This window comes from Corvus moneduloides, chromosome 22 (genome assembly GCF_009650955.1).
Source record: "Corvus moneduloides isolate bCorMon1 chromosome 22, bCorMon1.pri, whole genome shotgun sequence".
NCBI lineage: Eukaryota > Metazoa > Chordata > Aves > Passeriformes > Corvidae > Corvus > Corvus moneduloides.
The window spans coordinates 7,718,409-7,739,409 of record NC_045497.1 but is presented as its reverse complement, the minus strand read 5'-3'; the positions used below and the strand labels follow the sequence as shown (position 1 = coordinate 7,739,409).

The following is a 21,001-nucleotide window of genomic DNA, read 5'->3' as shown; positions in this document are numbered from 1 at the left end:
AGAGAAGCACCAGTAGAGATTTTTTCTTCTTCCCCTGCTTCAGATTTTTTTATTAAACCTTAAATGTAACCAGCCCTCCTTTCAGTCCATCTTCTCTAGGATTTTTTTGAGACCTCTGGAAATCTCACCGATTTTTCTGAGCTGTAATAAGTGTGAAAAATCTTTGACAAAGGGTTGTCTTTATTCAAGCATTAAGCTCTCATTGAGCGAAGTGCTGGAAATAAACAAGTGCTTAAAGCAACCTGTAAGTTGTCTTAGATCTTCACCTGCTCTCCAGCTGAGACAGAACCTGGATTTCTAAATCCATGAGGAGAAAACAATAATTAAAAGAAGTCAATTAAATCCTTGCATGATTCTTTAGACATGAGGGGGTGGAGCAATCAGAAGAGGAGAAACTGATTTCCTCCTCTTCTGTACACTCTCCATGGGTGTCAGCCCTTCTCACCCTTCCAGAAGGTTCAACATTCAAGGTAAGATTGCGTGAGAATAATTCCCTTGGTCAGAGAGTTCTGCCAGTGGTAAAATTCCATTCACAGTGATAATCACAGAATCCTGTGACAGGTTGGGAGGGACCTTCAAGTTCATCTAATTCCACCCCCTGCCATGGCAGGGACACCTTCTACTGTCCCAGGTTTCTCCAAGCTCCATCCAGCCTGGTCTTGGACACCACCAGAGATCCAGGGGCAGCCACAGCTGCTCTGGGCACCCTGTGCCAGGGCCTGCCCACCCTCACAGGGAGGAATTTCTTCCCAATATCCCATCTGACCCTGCCCTCTGGCAGTGGGAAGCCATTCCCTCTTGTCCTGTCATTCCAAGCCCTTGTAAAATTGAACACTCTACCAACACACTTATTTACTTAATGAATATTTTCAGTTTTAGAAAAGAGCTGGTATGCAGAGGAAACGCTGCCAACTCTGCAAACTCTCCCAAAGAGCAGAGCTCTTCGCCAAAGAGCATAAAACATTTATGGGTGCAACCGTAGCTTCGTGGTTTCCACTCCTAGGGTGAACTTACTCTTAGAAGGCTAAATATCAGAGAGGCACATGAAATTAATGAATTTTAAAATTCTTAAAAGAAATCAGTGATTACCTAACACCTTCTTTTCTTCCCCCTAGGTATTTCATAAAGCCATGTAAATACAGAGCCTATTGCAGAACCAAGGACATGGGAAATACGTTACTAGGAATAGCAAACTTGGATTATTTTCTTTTAATTCTTCCAAGTCTACAATTTTTGCTGGGAGGCAGCGGGGAGAAATGGGAAGGTGACAAATAAACCTTGTGAATGTCAGCAGTGACAGGGCCCGAGAAGAAACAGAACAATACCACTCATCATTTCCCAAAGTACATTGAAGTAGGGCCTGTAAAAAGTAGCTGACCTTAAAATTTGCTTTTTATCTTGCTGAAGCAAATAAAAGTGACCCCATTCTCCAGGCACACAGGCAGCAAGGCCTTGTGTCTGTACATCCCTGCTCTGCCCAGCCACCATCTTACAGGTGCTGCATGGATCCACCACGGAAAACAACGAGTAACGGCACCAGCGTTCCCCTTGGAACCCTTCGTGCCAACTGAGCCTTTTTACATTTCACTCCAGTTTATTTCTACGTCAATGAACAAAGCTTTGCCACGGAACAACTCCTTGGGCTCGCACCTCAGGAAACGACCCGCACAGCCCACGGCACAGGGGCCTACCTGTCGCTGCTGGTACTGCTGCTGCTGCTGAGGGAGTCGCTGCTGGAAGATCTGCTCCGGGAGCCGCTGCCGCTGGGGGAGCGGGCGGGCCGGGCGGCCTGGCTGGCCAGGCGCTGCGGGGACTGCGTCCTGGACTGCGACGAGTGCGGCGACCGGCTCCGGCTGTGCTGGTAGTTCCGCTCCGGCCTTCTGCCTCGTACCTCCCGAGTAATGTCATCCCTGTAGATATCCCTGTGTACCACACTGGGCAATGTAAACTGCTCCCGGGCCCTAGGTTCGTATCGGGGGTCGTGAGCATCAAAACGGTTTGGACTTCGGCTCCGAGAAGTGTAATAGAGCCCATGTTGTAAGGTCCGCTCCCGAGGGTCTCTATAGTAATCCTGATCGTAATGTCTCGTCCGATCAAATCCGCCCGTCCCCCGCTCATGGTGTCCATAGGCACTATGTTCATAAGCACGCTCCCTGTTATCTGAAGCCCTGCATTTGGGAAGGGGGAAAAATATCGCATCAGAAAGGGGCAGGCACAACTAAAAGCAAATCATGCAAACATTCACGGCAGCACGACTTATTGTTGCGACTGCTTCTCCACTAACCAGCAATATCCTATCAAGCAACTGACAAACTTCAAAATATTTTACTTGACTCCAAAGTTATATTTGTATACGATCAAGCTGAGCAATCATTTTGGTTTAATCACAATATGGGGCTTTCATGACCAGCGACTTGCCTGCACAGGAAAAAAATTCTGCTTTCCAGTGCAGAATCCTCATTCAGGTTGTTCTTTTTCTTTTAAATTCTGTAAACAAGAAAAACTTCATGTTTGTGGACATAATCATTAACTTTTTTTTCTCTCCATTTTTGCTTAAGAGCTCCAGAAGTTTTTTTTTCAAAATTTGGTAATTACTGGAGCTCTTGTAATTATCCTTCTGCAAAAATGGCATTACGAATTGGGCTGTAGCCATGAAAGCCTCCATGCAAAAGCATGACCCAGAGGTAAGAAGCTGCTTTCAAAAGGGGTGGCATAACCCATAGAGAATTCCCAGAAAATTAGGGGGGTTCTTGTTGCTGTTCTAAAATATTTCACCCTCTTAGAGGGAATTTTTGCTTTGACCAGATTGCTACATTCATTTCTTGTAAAAGCTATGGATGCTGAAGAAACACCGCCATTACTAATGCTGGAACTGCAAGGATGCAGGTCCCCACAAGATACTACAACCCTACACAAGGACTGGGAATCCAATTTTTAGGCAGTTTTTGTTGCGACTGCTGCTGTTGCTGCAGTCGCAGAATTTCTGTCTGCACAAGCTGCTGCTTTCCAGCAGCTACAGTCCCATTTGTTTCAGTATTCTGAACATTTTAAATTGAGAAAGGCTCGGTGATGCTCTGAGTTAGTCTGATCTCTCAAATAAAAGAGACAGTAAAACTGACAGATAAAGGAACACTACAAATAGTTGAGTATTCTGATTTAGACAAGTACCAGGACGGTACGTCTTAGTTACATCCACAAAATGGAAGATCCAGAATGGTTACGTTTAACATTTAAAAAACACTTCTAAAATTCTAAATATGTCAGGGTAGCCAAAGTTAATTTAAAAATTAATTATCCATCTTATGAAGGACATTTTAACCTTTTTTCCTCAGCCTTCTCTCTTGGCTTCTTCCTTCAGAATCTGTTATGAGTCACTTCAATCCCCTGAATCCTGATAACCCAATTCTGCCTTGTGCCTCCTCCTCCCCCTCTCCTGCATCACAGCTCTAGTTCAAATGGCAGCAATATTTCAGGGATCTTTTATAAACTGAAAATGGGATTTGAATCTTTTTTTGATTGGCATCTCAGGAAGTTCCTTCCATTCCTTCTCCAATGAATCACTAGATCCTTAATCCTCTCAATATATTCACTCTCTGTTGTTAAATCGTAACTCATATCGAGCTTTCTATAGAGCTTCCTCACATTTTGCCTGCATTTTTTCTCTCAAATCATATATAAGAAACTGCTTAACCACTGCAAGAGACTGTCATTACCTTCAACATCTGCTTGAAATTCATTGTTGCCTTTCTATTTCCATTACCTCTTGCTCGCAACAATGGAATTTTGAAAGATATTTCTGGATCTGGCACATAAATGTGTCTCTATTTTGGTTCTTTTTGCCCCCTTTTGAAGGACCGAGATCAACAATTTTATAAACGATTGCATTTAGCATCCTACAAAGTGTTAATCAGTGAGAGCTGATTTAATGAGGTCAGAGAAAAAGCAGTATTTTCTAGCAGGTTACTGCTACAGAACTGACAGAAAGAACAAATCCTTATCCGTGAGAAGGACACAGAAGACAGACAGAGGAAGCAGAGCTGAACAGCTACTGGCTACAGTGCTTTCTTCATTTATCTATTAGTACTAAGTGCTACTGGAGTTAGTGGAAAGAGAGGGTTTGACTTGGGTTAGGAGAGGGGCTAATATACACAGGGCAGGACATACCAACCTTTTCCAAGTGTGGAAACACGACCTATATTCCCAATTAAATCTAGGGAGAGAATTGTGAACATAACTTCCCCAATTTTGGCCCCTCTTACAGGGGTAATCCACCTTCTTAATGGGCAAGGGTGTCAAATGATATTTTAGATGAACCAACAAGAAAAAAAAAAAATCTTAGTGACAAGACACAAAAAAAAAAATTCCACTGGACGGAAGTAGTCCCAGACTGAAACTGTAACTCTGAAACCCCCAGACTTCTTTCTTGAGACAGAAGGCACTTAAATAGATCCATAATTTTAATTTCCAGCCCTAAGTCTGAATCAAGCAGCTGGTAGAAGATCCCCCGAGGCCCGAGGGCCCTCACGCTGCTGCCAGCAGGCATCCTCTGGCCGCCTTGGTAACCATCCAGCCCAGTCACTTCTCACTGGTGTATCCACAAACGGGTATTAGCACCACGTCCTTAAAGCTAAAGTATGTTTAATGTGGAGCAGCAGAGAGCTTTTTAAGAGACTAGACAGTAATCCACTCCCCATGGCTACTGGCGTCTTGACTGTATACCATCCAATAAATTCAAGGCAGTAGTTCTTATCCCAGCTTTAAAAAAAAATAAACTATAATTTCCAAAATTTAGTAATGTCCATCATCTCTTTTTGCCAATGCCATCAGAAAGAATAATCCCAATAACTTGGAAAGGATGTAGATCCAAAATGGAACCATCACAAGCTGCCTTCGGTCTTCTCCATCCAAGCGTTATTTCCATGGCTAAGTGTTGTCTGTAGAATCCAAGGGGCCGCATCATTAAAGTCTACTACGAATTTTGTGGTGACAATCCAATTAACATACCCGCTGCGTATAGTGAGAACTGAGAGCTAGGCATCAAGCTTTCACCGAATTCTAGGTTCTAGTATTCCGAAGATACTCCACAGAGAACTTCACCACATGTTGTAGAGTAAGATAGCTCCATCTGGCAGCAGGGATACATCCAGCAAGGCCTTAATATTATCCAAGAAATGGGATCGTTACTTCTAGAAAAGAGTAACTCCAATATCGATGCTGGCCAAAGGAAATCTTCCATATTAAAACCACCTTATTTCAAGTGTAGGTAGATATCCAACCAGCTGCAGGACACATCCTCTACGGATCCACAAGGTACCAGCCACTGGGATAGAAATCACTTCTGTTTCCAACCCAAAATAGGAAACATAGATAATTCCCAAAATTTTAAATCCATCTGGGGGCCCTAGATACGAGTTTGTGTTTCTCACCATATCAAATACAAAATACCTGCCTAGAGAAACCTTGGAACTTACCCATCAAGTCTCCGCTCATAACGTCCTTCCCGTGCATGAAGTGATGGTGGGGGGCCGTAAGTGGGCCCCCCACCACCTCCTCTGAACCCAGAAACCTCTCTACTACGAGATGCTATGGAAACTGTATCATCCAATCCCCGCGCAGCACTGGGAATGGTTCCTGGCTCATTATAATCCGTCCGTAGGTCTCTATCTCCCATTTTGTTGACAGAGTTGTGTGCCTTCTGCGCACTTTTGATGTCCACAAAATCCACAAACGCTGCCACTCCGCCTTCCGACCCCCTCTTAGGGAGGATTTTGACACTTTCGACACGTCCATATCTGGAAGAGAAGCAAAGCAGAGCACACAGGTTAGTGCTGGTGGGAAAAGACCACCTTTAGTAACATTACCTCCTGCAAAATCAACATCCAACCCTTCACCCTTCCCATGTGCCAGGAAAATCAATCGTTGGGAGACACCAAGAGGGAAAAAGCCATTTGGAGCGGGGGAAAAGGCCATTTAAACTTTCCATGGTTACATTTAAACTCCTCTCTCACAGTGTGGGCAGCCTACCATGGGATCACCCTTTTTATAGCAACAGAGCAGCAGCAGAAGAAACAGAAAGGTGTTCGCAACCAGAGCACCCTGCACATCATTAGTCTGACACAATTAAAGAGACACAATTAAAACAAAACCGTGTCACGAGGAAAAATACAGGCAGCCAACAATTTTCTTAGGAGACAAATGACCTTGACACAGCAATTCCACTACTCCGATCTGTATTTAACCCAGAGTCTCCACTGTGATCCCCGTTCCTGATCTCAAACCCGTTTACTCCCAACACCTTGCAGGACGCGCGGTCGGCACGGACCCCCCAGACCCAGGTGCTGCCGGGGTTCAGCCTCCCACTCCCACTCCGGCCCCAGCCGCCCAACAGGAGCGCTGAGGAATGCCAGAGGGAATGTGACACCACCCTACGTAATGTATGTTAAGTAACTGCAACACTGGCACTTACGGATGAGTAAATGTCTATGTAAAATAAAAATAAACCCAAACATGTTTGTGTACACAAGGAAACAAGATGTAAAAACATATTTAAATAACTTGCATCCACTCACAGCAGAAAGGACAAGCTGGGAGGGATGAGCACAGTGATGTTTTAACAGCCAACAACTGCAGGGTTTGGGTGCTCAGTTCTCTCAGCCAAAAGATTCTGAGCAAACCAGGGAAAAGCTTTGAACTGCAGCTGGTAATCCAGGACAAGAGAAGGCAAAAAGTGTTATTTTTGAATGTGCCGACATAGAGGAAAGGGACACACAAATAAAAAAACCTCATCAGGAAGTATTTGTAAACTCCGTGAAGAATTATTGCAAAAAAATTTCTATGCACAAAGGCAGCACAATGCTAGACAGATGTAAACAGACTTTACACAGGCAAAACTGTTCTCAGCCACACACACAAGGAAGAGGGAATACAACCACCAGGCTGAGGCACACACGCTGTCAGATCCCGGAGCTGCCTCAGTTTCATGCCTGGCTTTTCCTACACCTTACAATTTCATCATTGTTGTTGGATGACTAATCCTTAAATACGATCTGAAAACCTGCCTCGCTGACTGCTGCCTTCTCATTCCAGCCTGACCTACTACACTTACGTATAACCTGGTTTGGATTTAGAGCCCTTTTCTCCCCGGTTTATACTCCACTGAACACGGATGTGTGCACAAACAGAGCATCTTCCAAGAAAAAAATGCCTTGTTGGCCATAAAAAGACACAGTCACACACCAGACACGTTCCTGCCTCTCAGCTGTCCAAGGCTGAGCTTGTCACCTTTGTGCCCCTGGGTACAGCACAGGGACGTTAATTCTTGGGAGTTGCCTAATCTGTAATGCTCTGGTTATTTTTTTTATTTATTCTTTGTATTTTATTTAATTACAAGCTTCAAATAATGGCAAATGGAACTGCACGAAAGCTGCTTCTCAAAGCTTACTCTCTTTGGAAGCTGGATATGATTATCTTGCCTTGAAAGCAAGATTTAGAAAGCCCAGAAAAGTAGAGGATATGGTTAATAAAATCTGTGTGAGGAAAAAAAATGGCCTAATTGGATGTGGCAGATGTAGAGAGAACAGGAGAGGGAACAGGAAAGGAAGGAGAGGGAAGGAAAACAGGAAAGAGCCTATTTGAGAAAATGTTCATGCCATGAATGAACGTGACAAAAAATACGGAAAGTAATTAGGAATCCTAGTTAGGATCACCCTTTAACATACATTTCAGTGCCAGTTCTCTGCAAACAAAGATGGGCTCCAACCCTCATATCTACACCAGGTAGTTCCCAAACTGACTGGTTAGAACACACACTTTCGTTTTGCTCTCACTGTTTACATGTTCAGTTTCTGGCAACACAAGCCCATATTTGCCTTCAATCTTCATGGGGGGCACAGGATTGAGATACTATTGATAATGGTATCAATATCCCTAAAATCCTAGTTGTCGTTTGACTGCAGTCACCATGGCCCACCTCACATGAAGCACTGCCTGCCAGTGACATTAGAGCTGGGCTCTGAACGACTGCCTCCTCACCACCTTGACAATTACTGCCTGATTCTGAAATCCTAACACGTACATGTTATTATACACACACAGTCAGAACTCAATCATTCTTTTGCTGCAGAAGATCCAGAATGTGTTAAAATGTTCAAATATCTGAGCTCATGCTGCTCAGAAAGCAGAGAGGATACAAAACATCAGTGTAATAAGGTCCCCATCTACCACAAAAACCACCTAGCAAAGGTGTAACCCTTCCCAATAATAATTTTTATATTGGAAGAAGTGTACTTTGGTTATTAATTTTTTTTTTCCTAAATAAGAAATGGATGGGGGAGGCTACTACTGTATTGCACTGCAGCCATGGTGCTAAATCACTCCACTCCAAAACGGCGCCTTTTAATCCCCCCTTATCCAGATACATAAATATAGGCTGCGCTTTGGTGCCCTGCCCCGTACCCTTGACAGGCCCCGAGGATAATCTCTGACAATCGCCTTTGCTGAAAGCGAGGGAGGCAGACGGGAGGAGGAGAAAGGGAGCAGAAGGAGGGGATGAAAAAACCAAGGAGAGAGAGCCCTGAGTATTCCAGGGCAGCTGCTGGAAGAGGAAGGTTTGCATTTTCTGTGCTCTGCCACAGTCCTGTGATTGCAGACATCCTTCAGTCCCCACCGCGAGGATCAATGTGCCGAGTGATCTGGCCCGGCCGCACCCACTGGCGTCTCTCCGAGCTGCTCCTGTCTTGGCAGATGCTGCCGGGAGGAGACTGGGGGGAGAGGAGGGAGATCTGCAGTGCTGCATCACCACACGGCTTCACTGCAGCACAGTAACGTTATAAGGAAAAAAACCACGACACTTTGTGAAGGGCCGGGGGAGGAGAGGCGGCGAGAGCACCGTGCTTCCCTGTGCCGAAGGCAAGATGGAGGTGAACATGCTCCAAGGAGCAACCTTTGTCCGGGCAGAGGGCTGGGAAGAGGGGACAAAAGGCCAGGGGAGGCATGGCCACGACCTTTGGTAGCACTGGCAGAACAGCTCCTCTCAACCTTCGCCTCGTATCGCTACACCTGCACGTCAGCCCTTCCCAAGGCTGCGTTTTGCAATCGCTGCCAGACCAACAGAAACAAAGAGGTGCCTTCGCTCAGCTCCCACTCTGCAGACTCGAACAAAAACAAGGCCTTTTAGTGCCTCTTCCCGTCCACAACTCCTGCCGATTAATCATTAGCTCCACATCGTTACGAGGCCGTGTTTTCGGCAGCGTTTACAGTTCAACCTGAAGCAGAGGAGACGAGGACGTGCAGGAGCTGTTATGTCACTGAGCCCCTCCAGCAGCACAGCACGACCGAAGCACCCGGCTGTAAACACACATCGAGCAGCCCTTGCAGAAAGAAGTTGCCCAATAATCACCGCTCGAACAAAGCCACACTAATCCAGCTTTTCAGACAAAGAAAAGGAATTCATAATTTAAGCATTATCGGTTTATTCACTGTAGATCAAAGCACCTCTATATTCAAGCAGCTGAAATGTCTCTGGGCTCTTGGCACGGCTGCTCAGCATGTTTCCCTTGCTCTCCAGCCCTTCCTCCTCCCAGACCGGGAGACAGCACAGCCGGGTTGGGAAATGCAGCCTCCACCAATGCAGGACCAGGCTGGTTCCTCCTCCCTAGGGGCAACGTGTCACCCAGGCACAGCCAAAGTCATCCCACACCCTATAGCCTTCCCTAGCCCGGGGACTGACACCCTTGGCTTCCCAGCTTTAATAAACCACTTCAGCTCAGGTGCTCACTCCGAACACTCTTCCTGCACAGTCCCTGCTGTTCCAAGCAAAAGCTTTCCAAAGCAAGCACAGGCTATGAGAACGCCAGCCAGTAACTTTGCAGTAAGCAAACCTTACTGTTTAGTTGCAATGGTCTATAAACTGATTAGGATCTTTATAGGACATATCTGTACACGATAAGAAAGGGTGGGTTGAAGTGAGGGAGATTCAATTTTTAATATAAACCAAATCCCCCTTTAAATCACGGTACCTCCCTATTTCTCTTGCTGAGTTCCATACAAGCTTGTGAGGACCTTTCATACCCAACCATCTTCATCACTGCAGAGTTCTGCAGGTCAGCTACATCCTGGCTGAAGAAACTTCACCACATTTTTATTTAGAAGCTGGCACAATGCTACATTCCATATACTACTAAATGTAAGAGACACTGCAGGACCCAAAATAATGCAGGAGCTTTTTCTGTGTGTGTTTCTGCACCGCCCGTTGCAAGCATGATTTGACAAGATGCTCTGATACAGCAGGACATCCGAGTGTTCTGTATTCACTCGGGTTCCCTTTGGCTGCAGTCAGGTATCTTTAGCCATCTGAAAAGCTCGGCTGATTTTGCCGTGCCACACTCAAACTCCTTCCTCCTCCGTGATTATATAACCCCAGCATGCCCCAGCCTGCATTATTCAGTAAAATGCTCGCACAGCTTGAAGCTTTCCTTGGCCAATCACATTCCTCTGGCTTTGTTGTTATTTCATAACAAAATAATGTGTCCTGAAATAATACTTCACCAGATGTTTGTGCCTCTTCTCCTGATTCCTGACACCAAATCAGTCCAAATACCCCACACTAGGGGTACTCCAGCCCTGCATTCCCCCTGCACAAAGCAGGTCTGCTCTGGGTACAGGGAAATCCAGGATATGCAGCTACTAAACCTCCATAAAGCAGGATGCCATCACCCTCCACAGGGAATTTTAGCCAGGCTAATGGATGTCTGTTGAGTCCGTGAACATCAGTTCTAGGGTCTTCTGCTATCATGGACGCTCATTTCACAGCCTGAGAAACTTGGCCTACCACAACAGCACGTGCAGCCACTTCCCAGCCATAGAATACACAAAATAACACACCAAAGAGCAGCACCGACCACACTGGGATCTTACCAGCAGCAGGACACCGAGCCACAGGGACAGCTATCCTGAAGAAATCCTGTTTGGAGTTAAGCACCAGCCTCCAGTACCACCAGCTCCCAGCAGGAACCGCACAGTGAGCGTCTCCCGCCCGCACCGCTCACAAAAGGTGTTTAATATTCACCACTGTGAGAGTTCCTGAGCCAGCAACACAAAGGGAACTTGTGTCTCTACACAGGCGTTTGCAAAGATTATAGCACTACAGCCGATCACAATGAGGGCAGTGATACAATAAATGAAATACACAGCACTTAGAACATGCTTATCCTAAGGAAATGACATCCCACCATGTTCCAAGCTTCATATTCATTATAGCCATGTGCTTTACTATCATAAAATATATTTATACACTTACAAATTTTTTTTTAGAAAGGGAATTTCATATGCAGAGCAATATAAGATGGTATTTCACCACCTCGAGACCTGAGCAGCACAAGTCTTTGGAATTAAACTCTGCCTCAAGTAATGCAGAGCATTACTCAAAATTTGACAGTATTATCACGTGCCTGGCATGGAAGGAGACTTGAGGACTGACAGACACAGAAAAATCAAGGAATCTAAAAAAAACCCACTCAAAATTGCACTGACTGTTTCATAAATACAGTAACTGACCTGTAGCAGACAGCAGAACCAGGGACAGACCATTGAGAAGAGTGTGCACATGGCTGGTCTGAAAAATCATTCCAATTCACTGACATGGATCTTGATAGAAACGAGCAGAATTCCATCGTCCTGGTAAACTACACTTAATTTTAAGTCTAACAAGTGCGGGGAACTGTCAGGTGTTGAGCCACAATCATTTCACTTTGTAGAACTGTCTGTCAGCCCCAGGGAATTTGTCAAACGATATCTCAAATGCTTCCAGACAAATATGGCCACGTCCCCACGGCCGCTGGCCTGGGCCAGCAGCTGCACTCAGGGCAGACCAGGAGCAGCATTTACTACGGACAACTCGACAGCGAGTCCTCGTTGGCTCCCTCACCAACTGTGTCCTTCACACACTCCCATACTGCTTCCTCTCTGCTGTATTTCCAGGAGACATGGTAGGTTTAAGTCCCCCACAAGAACAAGGGTGATCATGAGATTTCTCCCAGCTGCTTAGAGAGTATTTCATCTGTCTCTTCAGATGAAATTAGTCTCCTGGTTGGGTGGTCGAGAACAGACTCCCATCAGGATATCTATCCCACCATTCTTTCCCATAAACACTGAACCCTGTCACCACCATCATTAAGCTCTAGACAATCCAAACACTTCCTAACACACAGGGCTACCCCACCACTTCTTCCTTGCAAATTCCTTCTGAAGAAGTCACAGCCATTCATTGCAGAACTCCAGTTGTGCCAGTCAACCCCACCATGATTCCATAATGGCAACTCATACCATCATCTCCTGCTGTGCAATGGTTTCCAGCTCCTCCTGTTTCTCACCCGTGCTGAGGGCACTGGTGCAGATAAATTGCTGTGTGTATAAAGGTAAGACACAGCGAGTGGCTGGGACAGCACTCTGGACAATCACAAGCAGGAAAGCTCATCCGTGAGTGATAAATCCACATGATGTGCACCTCTGAAATCCTTCACCTTCCTAGAGCCAAGCAAAATAAAAGCTCCTCATATCACAAGGAGCTCTGGTTTTCGAGCCACACCAAGAACAGCCCTTGCGACAACAATGATTCAGAAATATGCCCTAATTACCAAGGTCCCATCATCAAATGTCTAGATTACAATCTGAGATGCTTTAAAACCTGTTTAGAGTGATCTTTATTGGCTCTGCGACCTTTGGGGGGAGAAAAACAATGTTCTTCAGGGCATTCTCTTCAGCTCTTGTTCTCTAATAATAAAGATCTTCAGAGAAACATCAAAATCCAGCAGCAGAAACAATCAGCAAGGTTACGGAGCTCAGCCAGACAATCCTGGGGTGAATCCTGAGCTCAACACTCCTACCCTCCTGCCCCAACACCCAAACCACTTGAACCCAGACCCCTCTGGACTTTGCAGCTCATTCTGGCCCCCAGCAGCACTCAATGGGAAATCTCCCAACTCCCAACTACAAACGGGGGTTTTGTTAATGAGATACAGCACGTGTTCTTGCCACGCACGGAAAACAGCCAGGGCTTTGTCTGCACTCGTAATCCCTAAGAGATGACAAAGTAGGAAATTAAAAAGCTAGCATAGGCACATTCACCGATACTCCTGATACCTCTGGTATTTAGGAACAACACGCTCAATAGTCCAGAGATAACTCCATGCCGAAACAAATGCTCGCCTCTTGCTTTACAGCTCAGCCAAACGCTCCATTTTAAGACCCGAAGTAAGAGTGATTCCTAATTAAGACATTTTATTTTTGTCTTTATTGCAAAGTGACCTTTTGGATACTGCTGAAGTATTACTATACAAATGGAATTATTACATGCCACAAAGGGAAGAAACAGAATATTTAAAACTGTTTTTTCATAGTTGCTGCAGTCAGTAGCAATGATTTCATCCAACAGTCAACACACCAGGAAATTTTTCTGCAACCCCCATGACAACCAGTTCTGCCACAGATCAGCTGTTGCAGCCAACACACATCAGGTCACACGTGAATACACGTGCATCCATTCCTTAAAATATTGACCAGTTCCACTGCAAGACCCCCAGGACACAGAACAGCCCCCAGGAAAAGTCCTAGCGACCTTTCAAACCAGGGCGAAGACAAGGGCGGGGGAGCTGAACCCATGCCTTGGACATGGGGATTACATGAAGCTGGATGAATAAAAACACCTCCTGGCACTCCAAGCAACATCTCACTGGGCTACATTTAATATCCTCCTCACCCAGTCAGCAGTTCTGCTGCTGGCAGTGTCAGGAGAACCCAGCATTGCATCAGCCCAGCTACAGCTCGACCGTGCTGGAGCGAAGGGCTCAACACAACATCAGCCACTTACAGCTGCCAGCGGTAACCGGACAAGGCACGGCCACCTCAGCCAGCCAGAACAGAGAAAGCCTCTTCCTAAGGAACTTTTCCTAGTTGTTGGTATGAAACAGTTAAGGAAAAGCATGGAAGCACCCCTACCTTATTGGTATATGTATTATTTAAAAAAAAAAAAAATCAAAGTGGCTTTGTGAGCAGAACTAATGAAGACTCATTTCTTACGGATGCATGTCTTGAGGTCGAATTCTCTGGCATCCAATAACTGCCAGTTCCCACTGCAGCTTTTCCCACGGTCAGGAACACCTCTCTCCCATGTGGATTCTTTAATGTCTAATAAGGGCTGTGCTCTCACTGCAGCTTTTCTCTCCATGGGGCCACTAATCAGGTCTCTCTGCTCTATTAAAACCGCTTGTTTTCACAAAACTCAAAGGAACGTTGTGTCTCTGAGACTGAATATCCCCTTCGCCCTCAGGTTTATCTGAAACTGGCAAATGGGTTCAAAATTGATTAGGGAAGATATATATACACATGGCAGGAATACCTCAGTCTTGCTCTCCAAGTAGATCAGAGTAAATACCACTATTTGTAGAAGCATGGTAAGGTTACAGAAATATGTAGGAACTCTGCATGTTCAGCTGTGTTGTCTCAAGCACGACGAGTTGTGATTCTTTATCCCCAGCCTACACAGATGCGCACTGTCACGTTCCTACACGCTAGACACAGAGCCTAGCCGAATTCCATCTCCAGGGCATTTTTTTTCTTCCAGCTTAAAGCATAATCTGCAGATTTGCTTCAAAAACACCAGCGGTGATAGGCTACATTCAATGCTTTCTGCAGGGGAATTGCTCAAGCCTGTTCTTTTGCGTGACTGATTTTAGGATTTGTTTGGATTTGATGTTAAGAACACGCTGCATCGCAACTGTAGGGGAATCTCTTGATTAATCAAGGTTTTTCATTCTTACATGAAAGGGTAATTCCCCATCTCACTTTTGCTTCTCCAAGCTCTGCTTTGCATGTATTCGGCAGCAGATGGAGGAAAATGCAGAGTCACAACATTATGGTCTCCCTGCCATGCTGCAGAGCACTTGAAATGTGGATCATCTTAAAGCTCTGAAGTCATGGTCCTCACTGGTTCAGACTTCTCCAGTAACAGACATTTACAACCTCTTCTCCAAGGTTTTGTATGCTTTCCAGAAAATGGTACTTCAGAAGAAAAGAAAAGTTTATCTGTCTGCAGTCTGAGACCACCTCAAATGATGGAACTGCTCTTCCCCCTCAAACTTAATCTGGGTTTGAACAAGTGACCGGCTTCAGTTTAGCCCATAGGTTCAACAACTTGAAATTCATTTCTGATGGAAATCCAAGGACTCTCAGTCAAATCCCTAACCACGAAAGCTCACCAATGCTAAGAGGTTATGATCTTGACACCAGGGAGGAAATCCAGCCAGTCCAGCCACTCCCGCTCTGCCACACCAGCCAGTCACCAAACACAGATCTGCAAATGTTACTTCGTTGCTTCATGACTCACCGCTTCCATCGCCCTGGAGAAAGTGCTTGTCACTGTGACTAAACCAACTGGCAGCACAGTCCTTGGCATGAGCCAGGTGTCAGCCCAAGGAAAATAATATTCCCCACTGACAAGCACCCGGCAAGAGCCTGGTACACACTTGGGTGTGTTGTGTCTGCAGTGACTACCTGCGCTCCAGGCACTTTCTCCATAGGCGAGAGCCTGGGACTTTCCAGAGCCAAGCTCCTGAACCAGCCACACTTTAATGGCTTTTCTTTTAGTGCAACTTAAAGTCTAGGTTTTGCAAAGCTGAGCTGGAAACTTGAGTTTCATCGCAACAACAGGCAAGGTTTCACACCTCAGCTTTACGAGCTGACTTAAAGCAGGCCTCACCACACCAAAGACTTGAGCAGAGCTCTATCTGGAGATGAACATGTACTACCAGACCAAGAGGGCTCCTCCTGGGGTTCAAGGATACACCACACAACCAGATACACCAACACAACTGCTGGGAAAGCTGCTCCCTCATTTTATGCCATTTCAGTGATCAGCTTCACCTCTAAGTTTCAAATCAGACTGACACAAGCCAGGCAAGAGCATGAACTGCAGGCAACCCAGGGGCTGTTAACTCTGAGAGGATGCAGAGGAAAAGATGCTTCCTGAGCTCAACTGCTGCCAAAAAACTGGTGTATCTCACCGTACCCACAACCAGCGTTATCATCTACCAACATCAATCTTGAAGCCACTTTTATTTTTTAAATGTGGCAAAGCTTCACTGGTACTAATTCTTCCAAGAAGTTGGTTCAGAGTTAACAAAAAGCCCAAAGGTTTATTGAGACTTTGATTACAAGGCAGTGACTGTGCTGGCCATTGGCTGTCTGGATGCATATCCAGCTGCCTTCCTAAGAGCAGCATCTCACAGATCCCGTGAAATTAAATCAGATGTTGATTACGTATACAAGGGAGATACTCATCTGCCCTGAGCTTTTATTCCCCTCACAGTTAGGATGCTAATGAGGCCGGAAGACTTCTTTCCCCTCCAAAGATGACTTCTTTAAACCTACGACTTGGCAATTTATTTTTCTTATTTTGCCCTATTAACTATTACAGGTCACCCGCAGCTGCCACAGAGAGCTTAAAGAGGGACATTTAAACGAGCCTCTGTGATCTCCTTGGCAGCCATCACTGTTAATGAGGACGGGAGGTATTCACCCAGAGGCAGGAGCAGATGGACCACGGCGCGGAGCTTTGTGCCAGGCGGAAGCGATGAACACCTCACCAAAGACACAGTCAGGGAAAGCTGTGACAGGGACACCAAGTTACTCTCAATGAATCCCATGGATAGCAAACACAACCAGCTCAGTTTTTTCCTGAAGAAAAACTGCAGGTGATTCACTACTTGCTTAAATAAAATCATTTACAATCTGGCTGTTCTTTTTGTTGAGCCAAAAGATCATTTCAAATCCAGCTCTGACTGGGTACCTGACCACCTCTGTGACAGGAACTTGGTCTGAACACAGCTCTCATTTCCTACCTCACTGGGAATAATAAAAGACATGGAAGCTCTTCCATTTGGACAGAGGGGCATCCAAGAGGAACACACACAGGTCAAAACTATCTCACCAGCAGTATCCACCAGACAGCCCTGCAGATCATCCATTCACCCTCCTTCCAGAGACATTTGGACTTCTCTGGCTTTTCAGGGGAGAGATGAGAGCACGCTCAGGGCATTCTGATCAGATGCGGAAGCCCATGCTCCAGATCTAAGTGCGCTTATACAAAAAAGTACTTTCAGTTTTAAGTTGCTGAATCTAATTAAAAAGAGGAAGAGAAAGGAAGCAAAAAAAGCTCCCTTTTGTTCTTAAAAATGTCCAAGCCTTTAACCAGAACACGGTTGTTGCGACAGACTGCTGCTCTCCTCCCACGATCAGTTTGTCTGAGCAGAAAATTGATGTTCTTTTCACATCCAAACTCTGCTCCTTCTCACCCAAGTCACCACGAAGGTCTGGACCTCGCACAAGGCACAGACACACAAACTCTAGCCCAGAGCCAGCCACACACAACAGCTACAGAACGCACTTCCAAAAAATCCATCCCAGGAAGGATGTTGTTTCCACCAAATTCAGAGGTGCTGCCTTCAGTCTTTCCTGACAGATCAGACTGCAGCAGGCCCTAGATCTATCTGGCGTATTTATGAAAAGCCTGGAACAATGTTTATTCTTTTACTGAAGGATGTTATCTTCACACTGCAGGATTTTACAGATTGCAGGAGACGATTACAGAGTGTCAGCAGGTTAAACAATAACTATGGAAATGCACAAACCAAAGCAGTTGCTGTGTTTTATTCATGGTCCAGAAGCCTTCATCACCTCTGAAGGCGTTGCCGCAGAGCAGTGATGGAGATGGGTTTCAGGAGATCTGAACTGCCACTACTCCCCAGGCAGAAAGGTGAAACCTCCATATGAGTGTGTGCATACAATCACCAGGTGGGAAACACTGCTGACTTGTAGCCTGGGTGATGAAGAAGGCAACTTCTGTCTGATTTTCATTAACTGTCCAAGGAGTCAAAGACTTGAGCAAAGGAAAGCAGCAAGGCTGGTTGTACACAGTGAATTTCCATCCTCAGGTTCCTGTTCCTCCCACAAGATTCCTAAATCAGCATGCCGAAGATGCAGCTAAACTCCAAATCTTATTATGGAGAGCAATTGTTTTTCTAGTTTATTCCTCAGTTCATTGTTTAGGAATGTTTGTTCTTGCAGTCTTCAGTTTCAGGGCATTCTCAGACCTCAGCAAGTTCAATGAACTTAATAAAAACACAAGTGAAATATCTCACTGGTTCTTATTTTTGGTAGCTACAAATCCAGAGTGTATCTAACCCACTGGCAGCTCCACAACTCACATCCAGCAACTCTCCCAAAACCTTCAGCAGCCTAAAAGCAGCCAGGAGGGCTGACCCTCAGTTCTACCCCTTTGCAAACATCCTCAGAAGACTGTTTCAGTGTTTGCTATTTCTGATGTGCCCTTCACATGCAAAAGGGCATCTCCTCCTCTTCCTCACAACCCAACAGCAGCGTGAAACCACTACAACAGCAAGACAAGCTGCAGCTATGACACATCAGCTCACAAAAACAAAGCTCCCGAGGAGCCCCAGGTCCACCCTGACTCATCACCTCATCCAACATCTGCAACTGCCTTCTACTAATCTGGATATTTACTTCCTTTTTTATGGAAAGCCAGTGAGTGCCTCTTCGCCCTCAGCAAAGACAAGGACCTAATTTTGGACACACCTTAAGACGTCAATAAGGTCATTTGCCAGGAAACTTGGCATGACTTTCTGGCCTATGAAAAGCAAGGAGGAATAAAAAAACAGTCAACGAGGTTATCACAAAGTGAATTTAAGCCTTTATTCATCTCCTGTTCTGACCTGATGAATGGATTTAATACCTTTGTTTGCCTCGCTGGACTGGTAAATTCTCAACATGTGAATCTGTTTTCTTGTACTCTGAAGGGATTATTTTATTGTTGTACCAAAGGAATTTACAATAAGGGCAAGAAATACCAAAAGCCAACATCACTCTTGAGCGGCTCAGCGACAATAGAAGCTGTTCACATCAAATCACAAATAATCACAACTAAATGCAGCCTGGACCTTTGAAGAAACTTCAGAGAAGAAACAATGCCAGCCAGGCTCAGCAGATGACAGAATTTTGTGACCAAGTGACATCAACTTATCTTTCTACCACAGCTCAGTGTATAAAACCACTTGACAGAAGCTTAGTCCAAATCTACACTCTTTGTGGCTTTTCATTAAGTTTCTTTGAAATAATTACCCAGCCATTTCCTCGGCCAGTGTGGCGTCAACCAGCTGCCACCTCAAGCGCAGGCAAAGAGCAGAATCCTGAGCGGCCATGGATCTCAGCCTGCTCAGGACCCACCTCCGTGACTCGGCCTGGGGGAACCAGGAGGCAGCTGCAGACAGACACCACTGGGTAACGCACCGGGATGCCACCGAGGTGATGCCTGCGCTGCTTTATGGCTCTTGTGGACCAGTATTAGGAATAGAATTATTACAGACCTAATGGAAAACCACCACCAGAACCAGCACCACCAGAACCCCAAAGAGCCACCTGACTGACCAACCTACGCCCTGCACAAGGTGGACTCTCACTGGAACCAAGTGGAAGAACTCACCTCATGTACTCCCCTTATGATTCTGGGCAATTCTTTTAATCCCCCTGCCCAATCTCCTGACCAAACATCCTACCATGGTCTCTGGATTACATTACTGGAAGTGTTTATAAAACCAGCACAAACAAGTTCTGATGCTGCCCATTATTCCAGACATCACTCCAGTAAAGCACAGGCATAAACTCTACCCTCTCCCTCCTTTACAGCTCTGAGCTGGAAAGGGCAGTACCTCATCTGTGAAAATACCTAAAGTGACACAAATCGAGAGACAAAACAGGAACAGTTCCTTCTGTGGCCTTACTTCTGTATTTTCCTACAATAGAAATATACCTGGATCTATACAGGCTGAACTGAGTTAGGATAAACATTCCTGTGTTTGCATCCCAAGTGATATCCAAGGACTTATTAATCAATGACCACCAAAAAAAGCCAGGGAACCCTGTTGGGGTCCCTCCCCAGGGCTACACGGCAGGGGAGGGACCCCAACAGAACCCATTTAAGAGCTTTACTAGAAAACTCAAGCCAGTTCCTGTGGAAGGGCACTGCAAGACCTTGACGTGGCAAGTTTTTCCTCCAAGTGTTCCACACCAGCAGCAGCCATCACCGCTCTTGCCAGGTCACAGCCTGCACCAGAGCTACCAAAATTCCCCTACACCACCTCAGTCCACAGTGGTGACACAGAGCAGAAGGAACAGATTCCACCCTCCTAGGCTGAATTTACACTCCCAGCCTTTCCTCACAAACTGACCAAATATTCTCTAGCAGTTACTAAAAACAAACAGACACTCGCTGTCGTGGTAGGTTTTTCACAGTTGTGTTTAAATGCCAGCCACTTCTCCAGGAGGTATCCAAAGCATCTCCTGAGAGACAGACACTGGAACATGGCTAAGCCACACAAAGCCTATTTCCCACCCCAAAAAAACCCTGAGAAGTTACTCATCGCCTCCAAGATTGCCCTGATCTGCAATGTATTTCAGTTGATTTTCAGGGAGCACATCTGTTTCCTGAAATCCAGGGTTTCTCCTGGACTTGGTTGCCACTGTGAATGCCTTCATTCTCCCCCAGCACAGGAGATTGCACACGACAGTCACATGGTCCATCATTAGGAGGCTTTTACACATCTTTTCCCTTTAAAAGGCCAATAAAGGGACAAAGCCATGTTCTTTCAGATAACTGGAAGAAAACACAGGGAGGAAAAAAAATATGGAAGGGTAGCACTTGTGTTGGGGACAACTGTTACTATATTTAGTCGCCTTGTTCTGCAAGCTGCCGAGCATCTGTTTCAGTGATGGTGAACGACGGGTTTTTTTCCAGCATTAATTAGGTGAACCCAAACCACTGCTCCCACCACTTCCCCGAGCTCACATCTCCCAGATCCTAACTCAGATTTGTTACTTATTCCACCTCAACAGTGGATCTCCAATCCTGGCACTGGTTGCTTTTCTATTTCAGGGT

The 21,001-nt window shown here is 45.6% G+C and overlaps 1 protein-coding gene across 1 annotated transcript in view; it reads right to left on the bottom strand.

Annotated features, from left to right (window-relative positions):
* The window catches only part of SPEN (spen family transcriptional repressor), a 65,652-nt gene that overhangs the window by 41,672 nt on the left and 2,979 nt on the right, over nt 1–21,001 (bottom strand). The window contains 2 exon segments of the mRNA XM_032131928.1: nt 1,692–2,168; nt 5,472–5,792. Of these exon segments, the coding sequence (XP_031987819.1) occupies nt 1,692–2,168; nt 5,472–5,792 (798 nt within the window).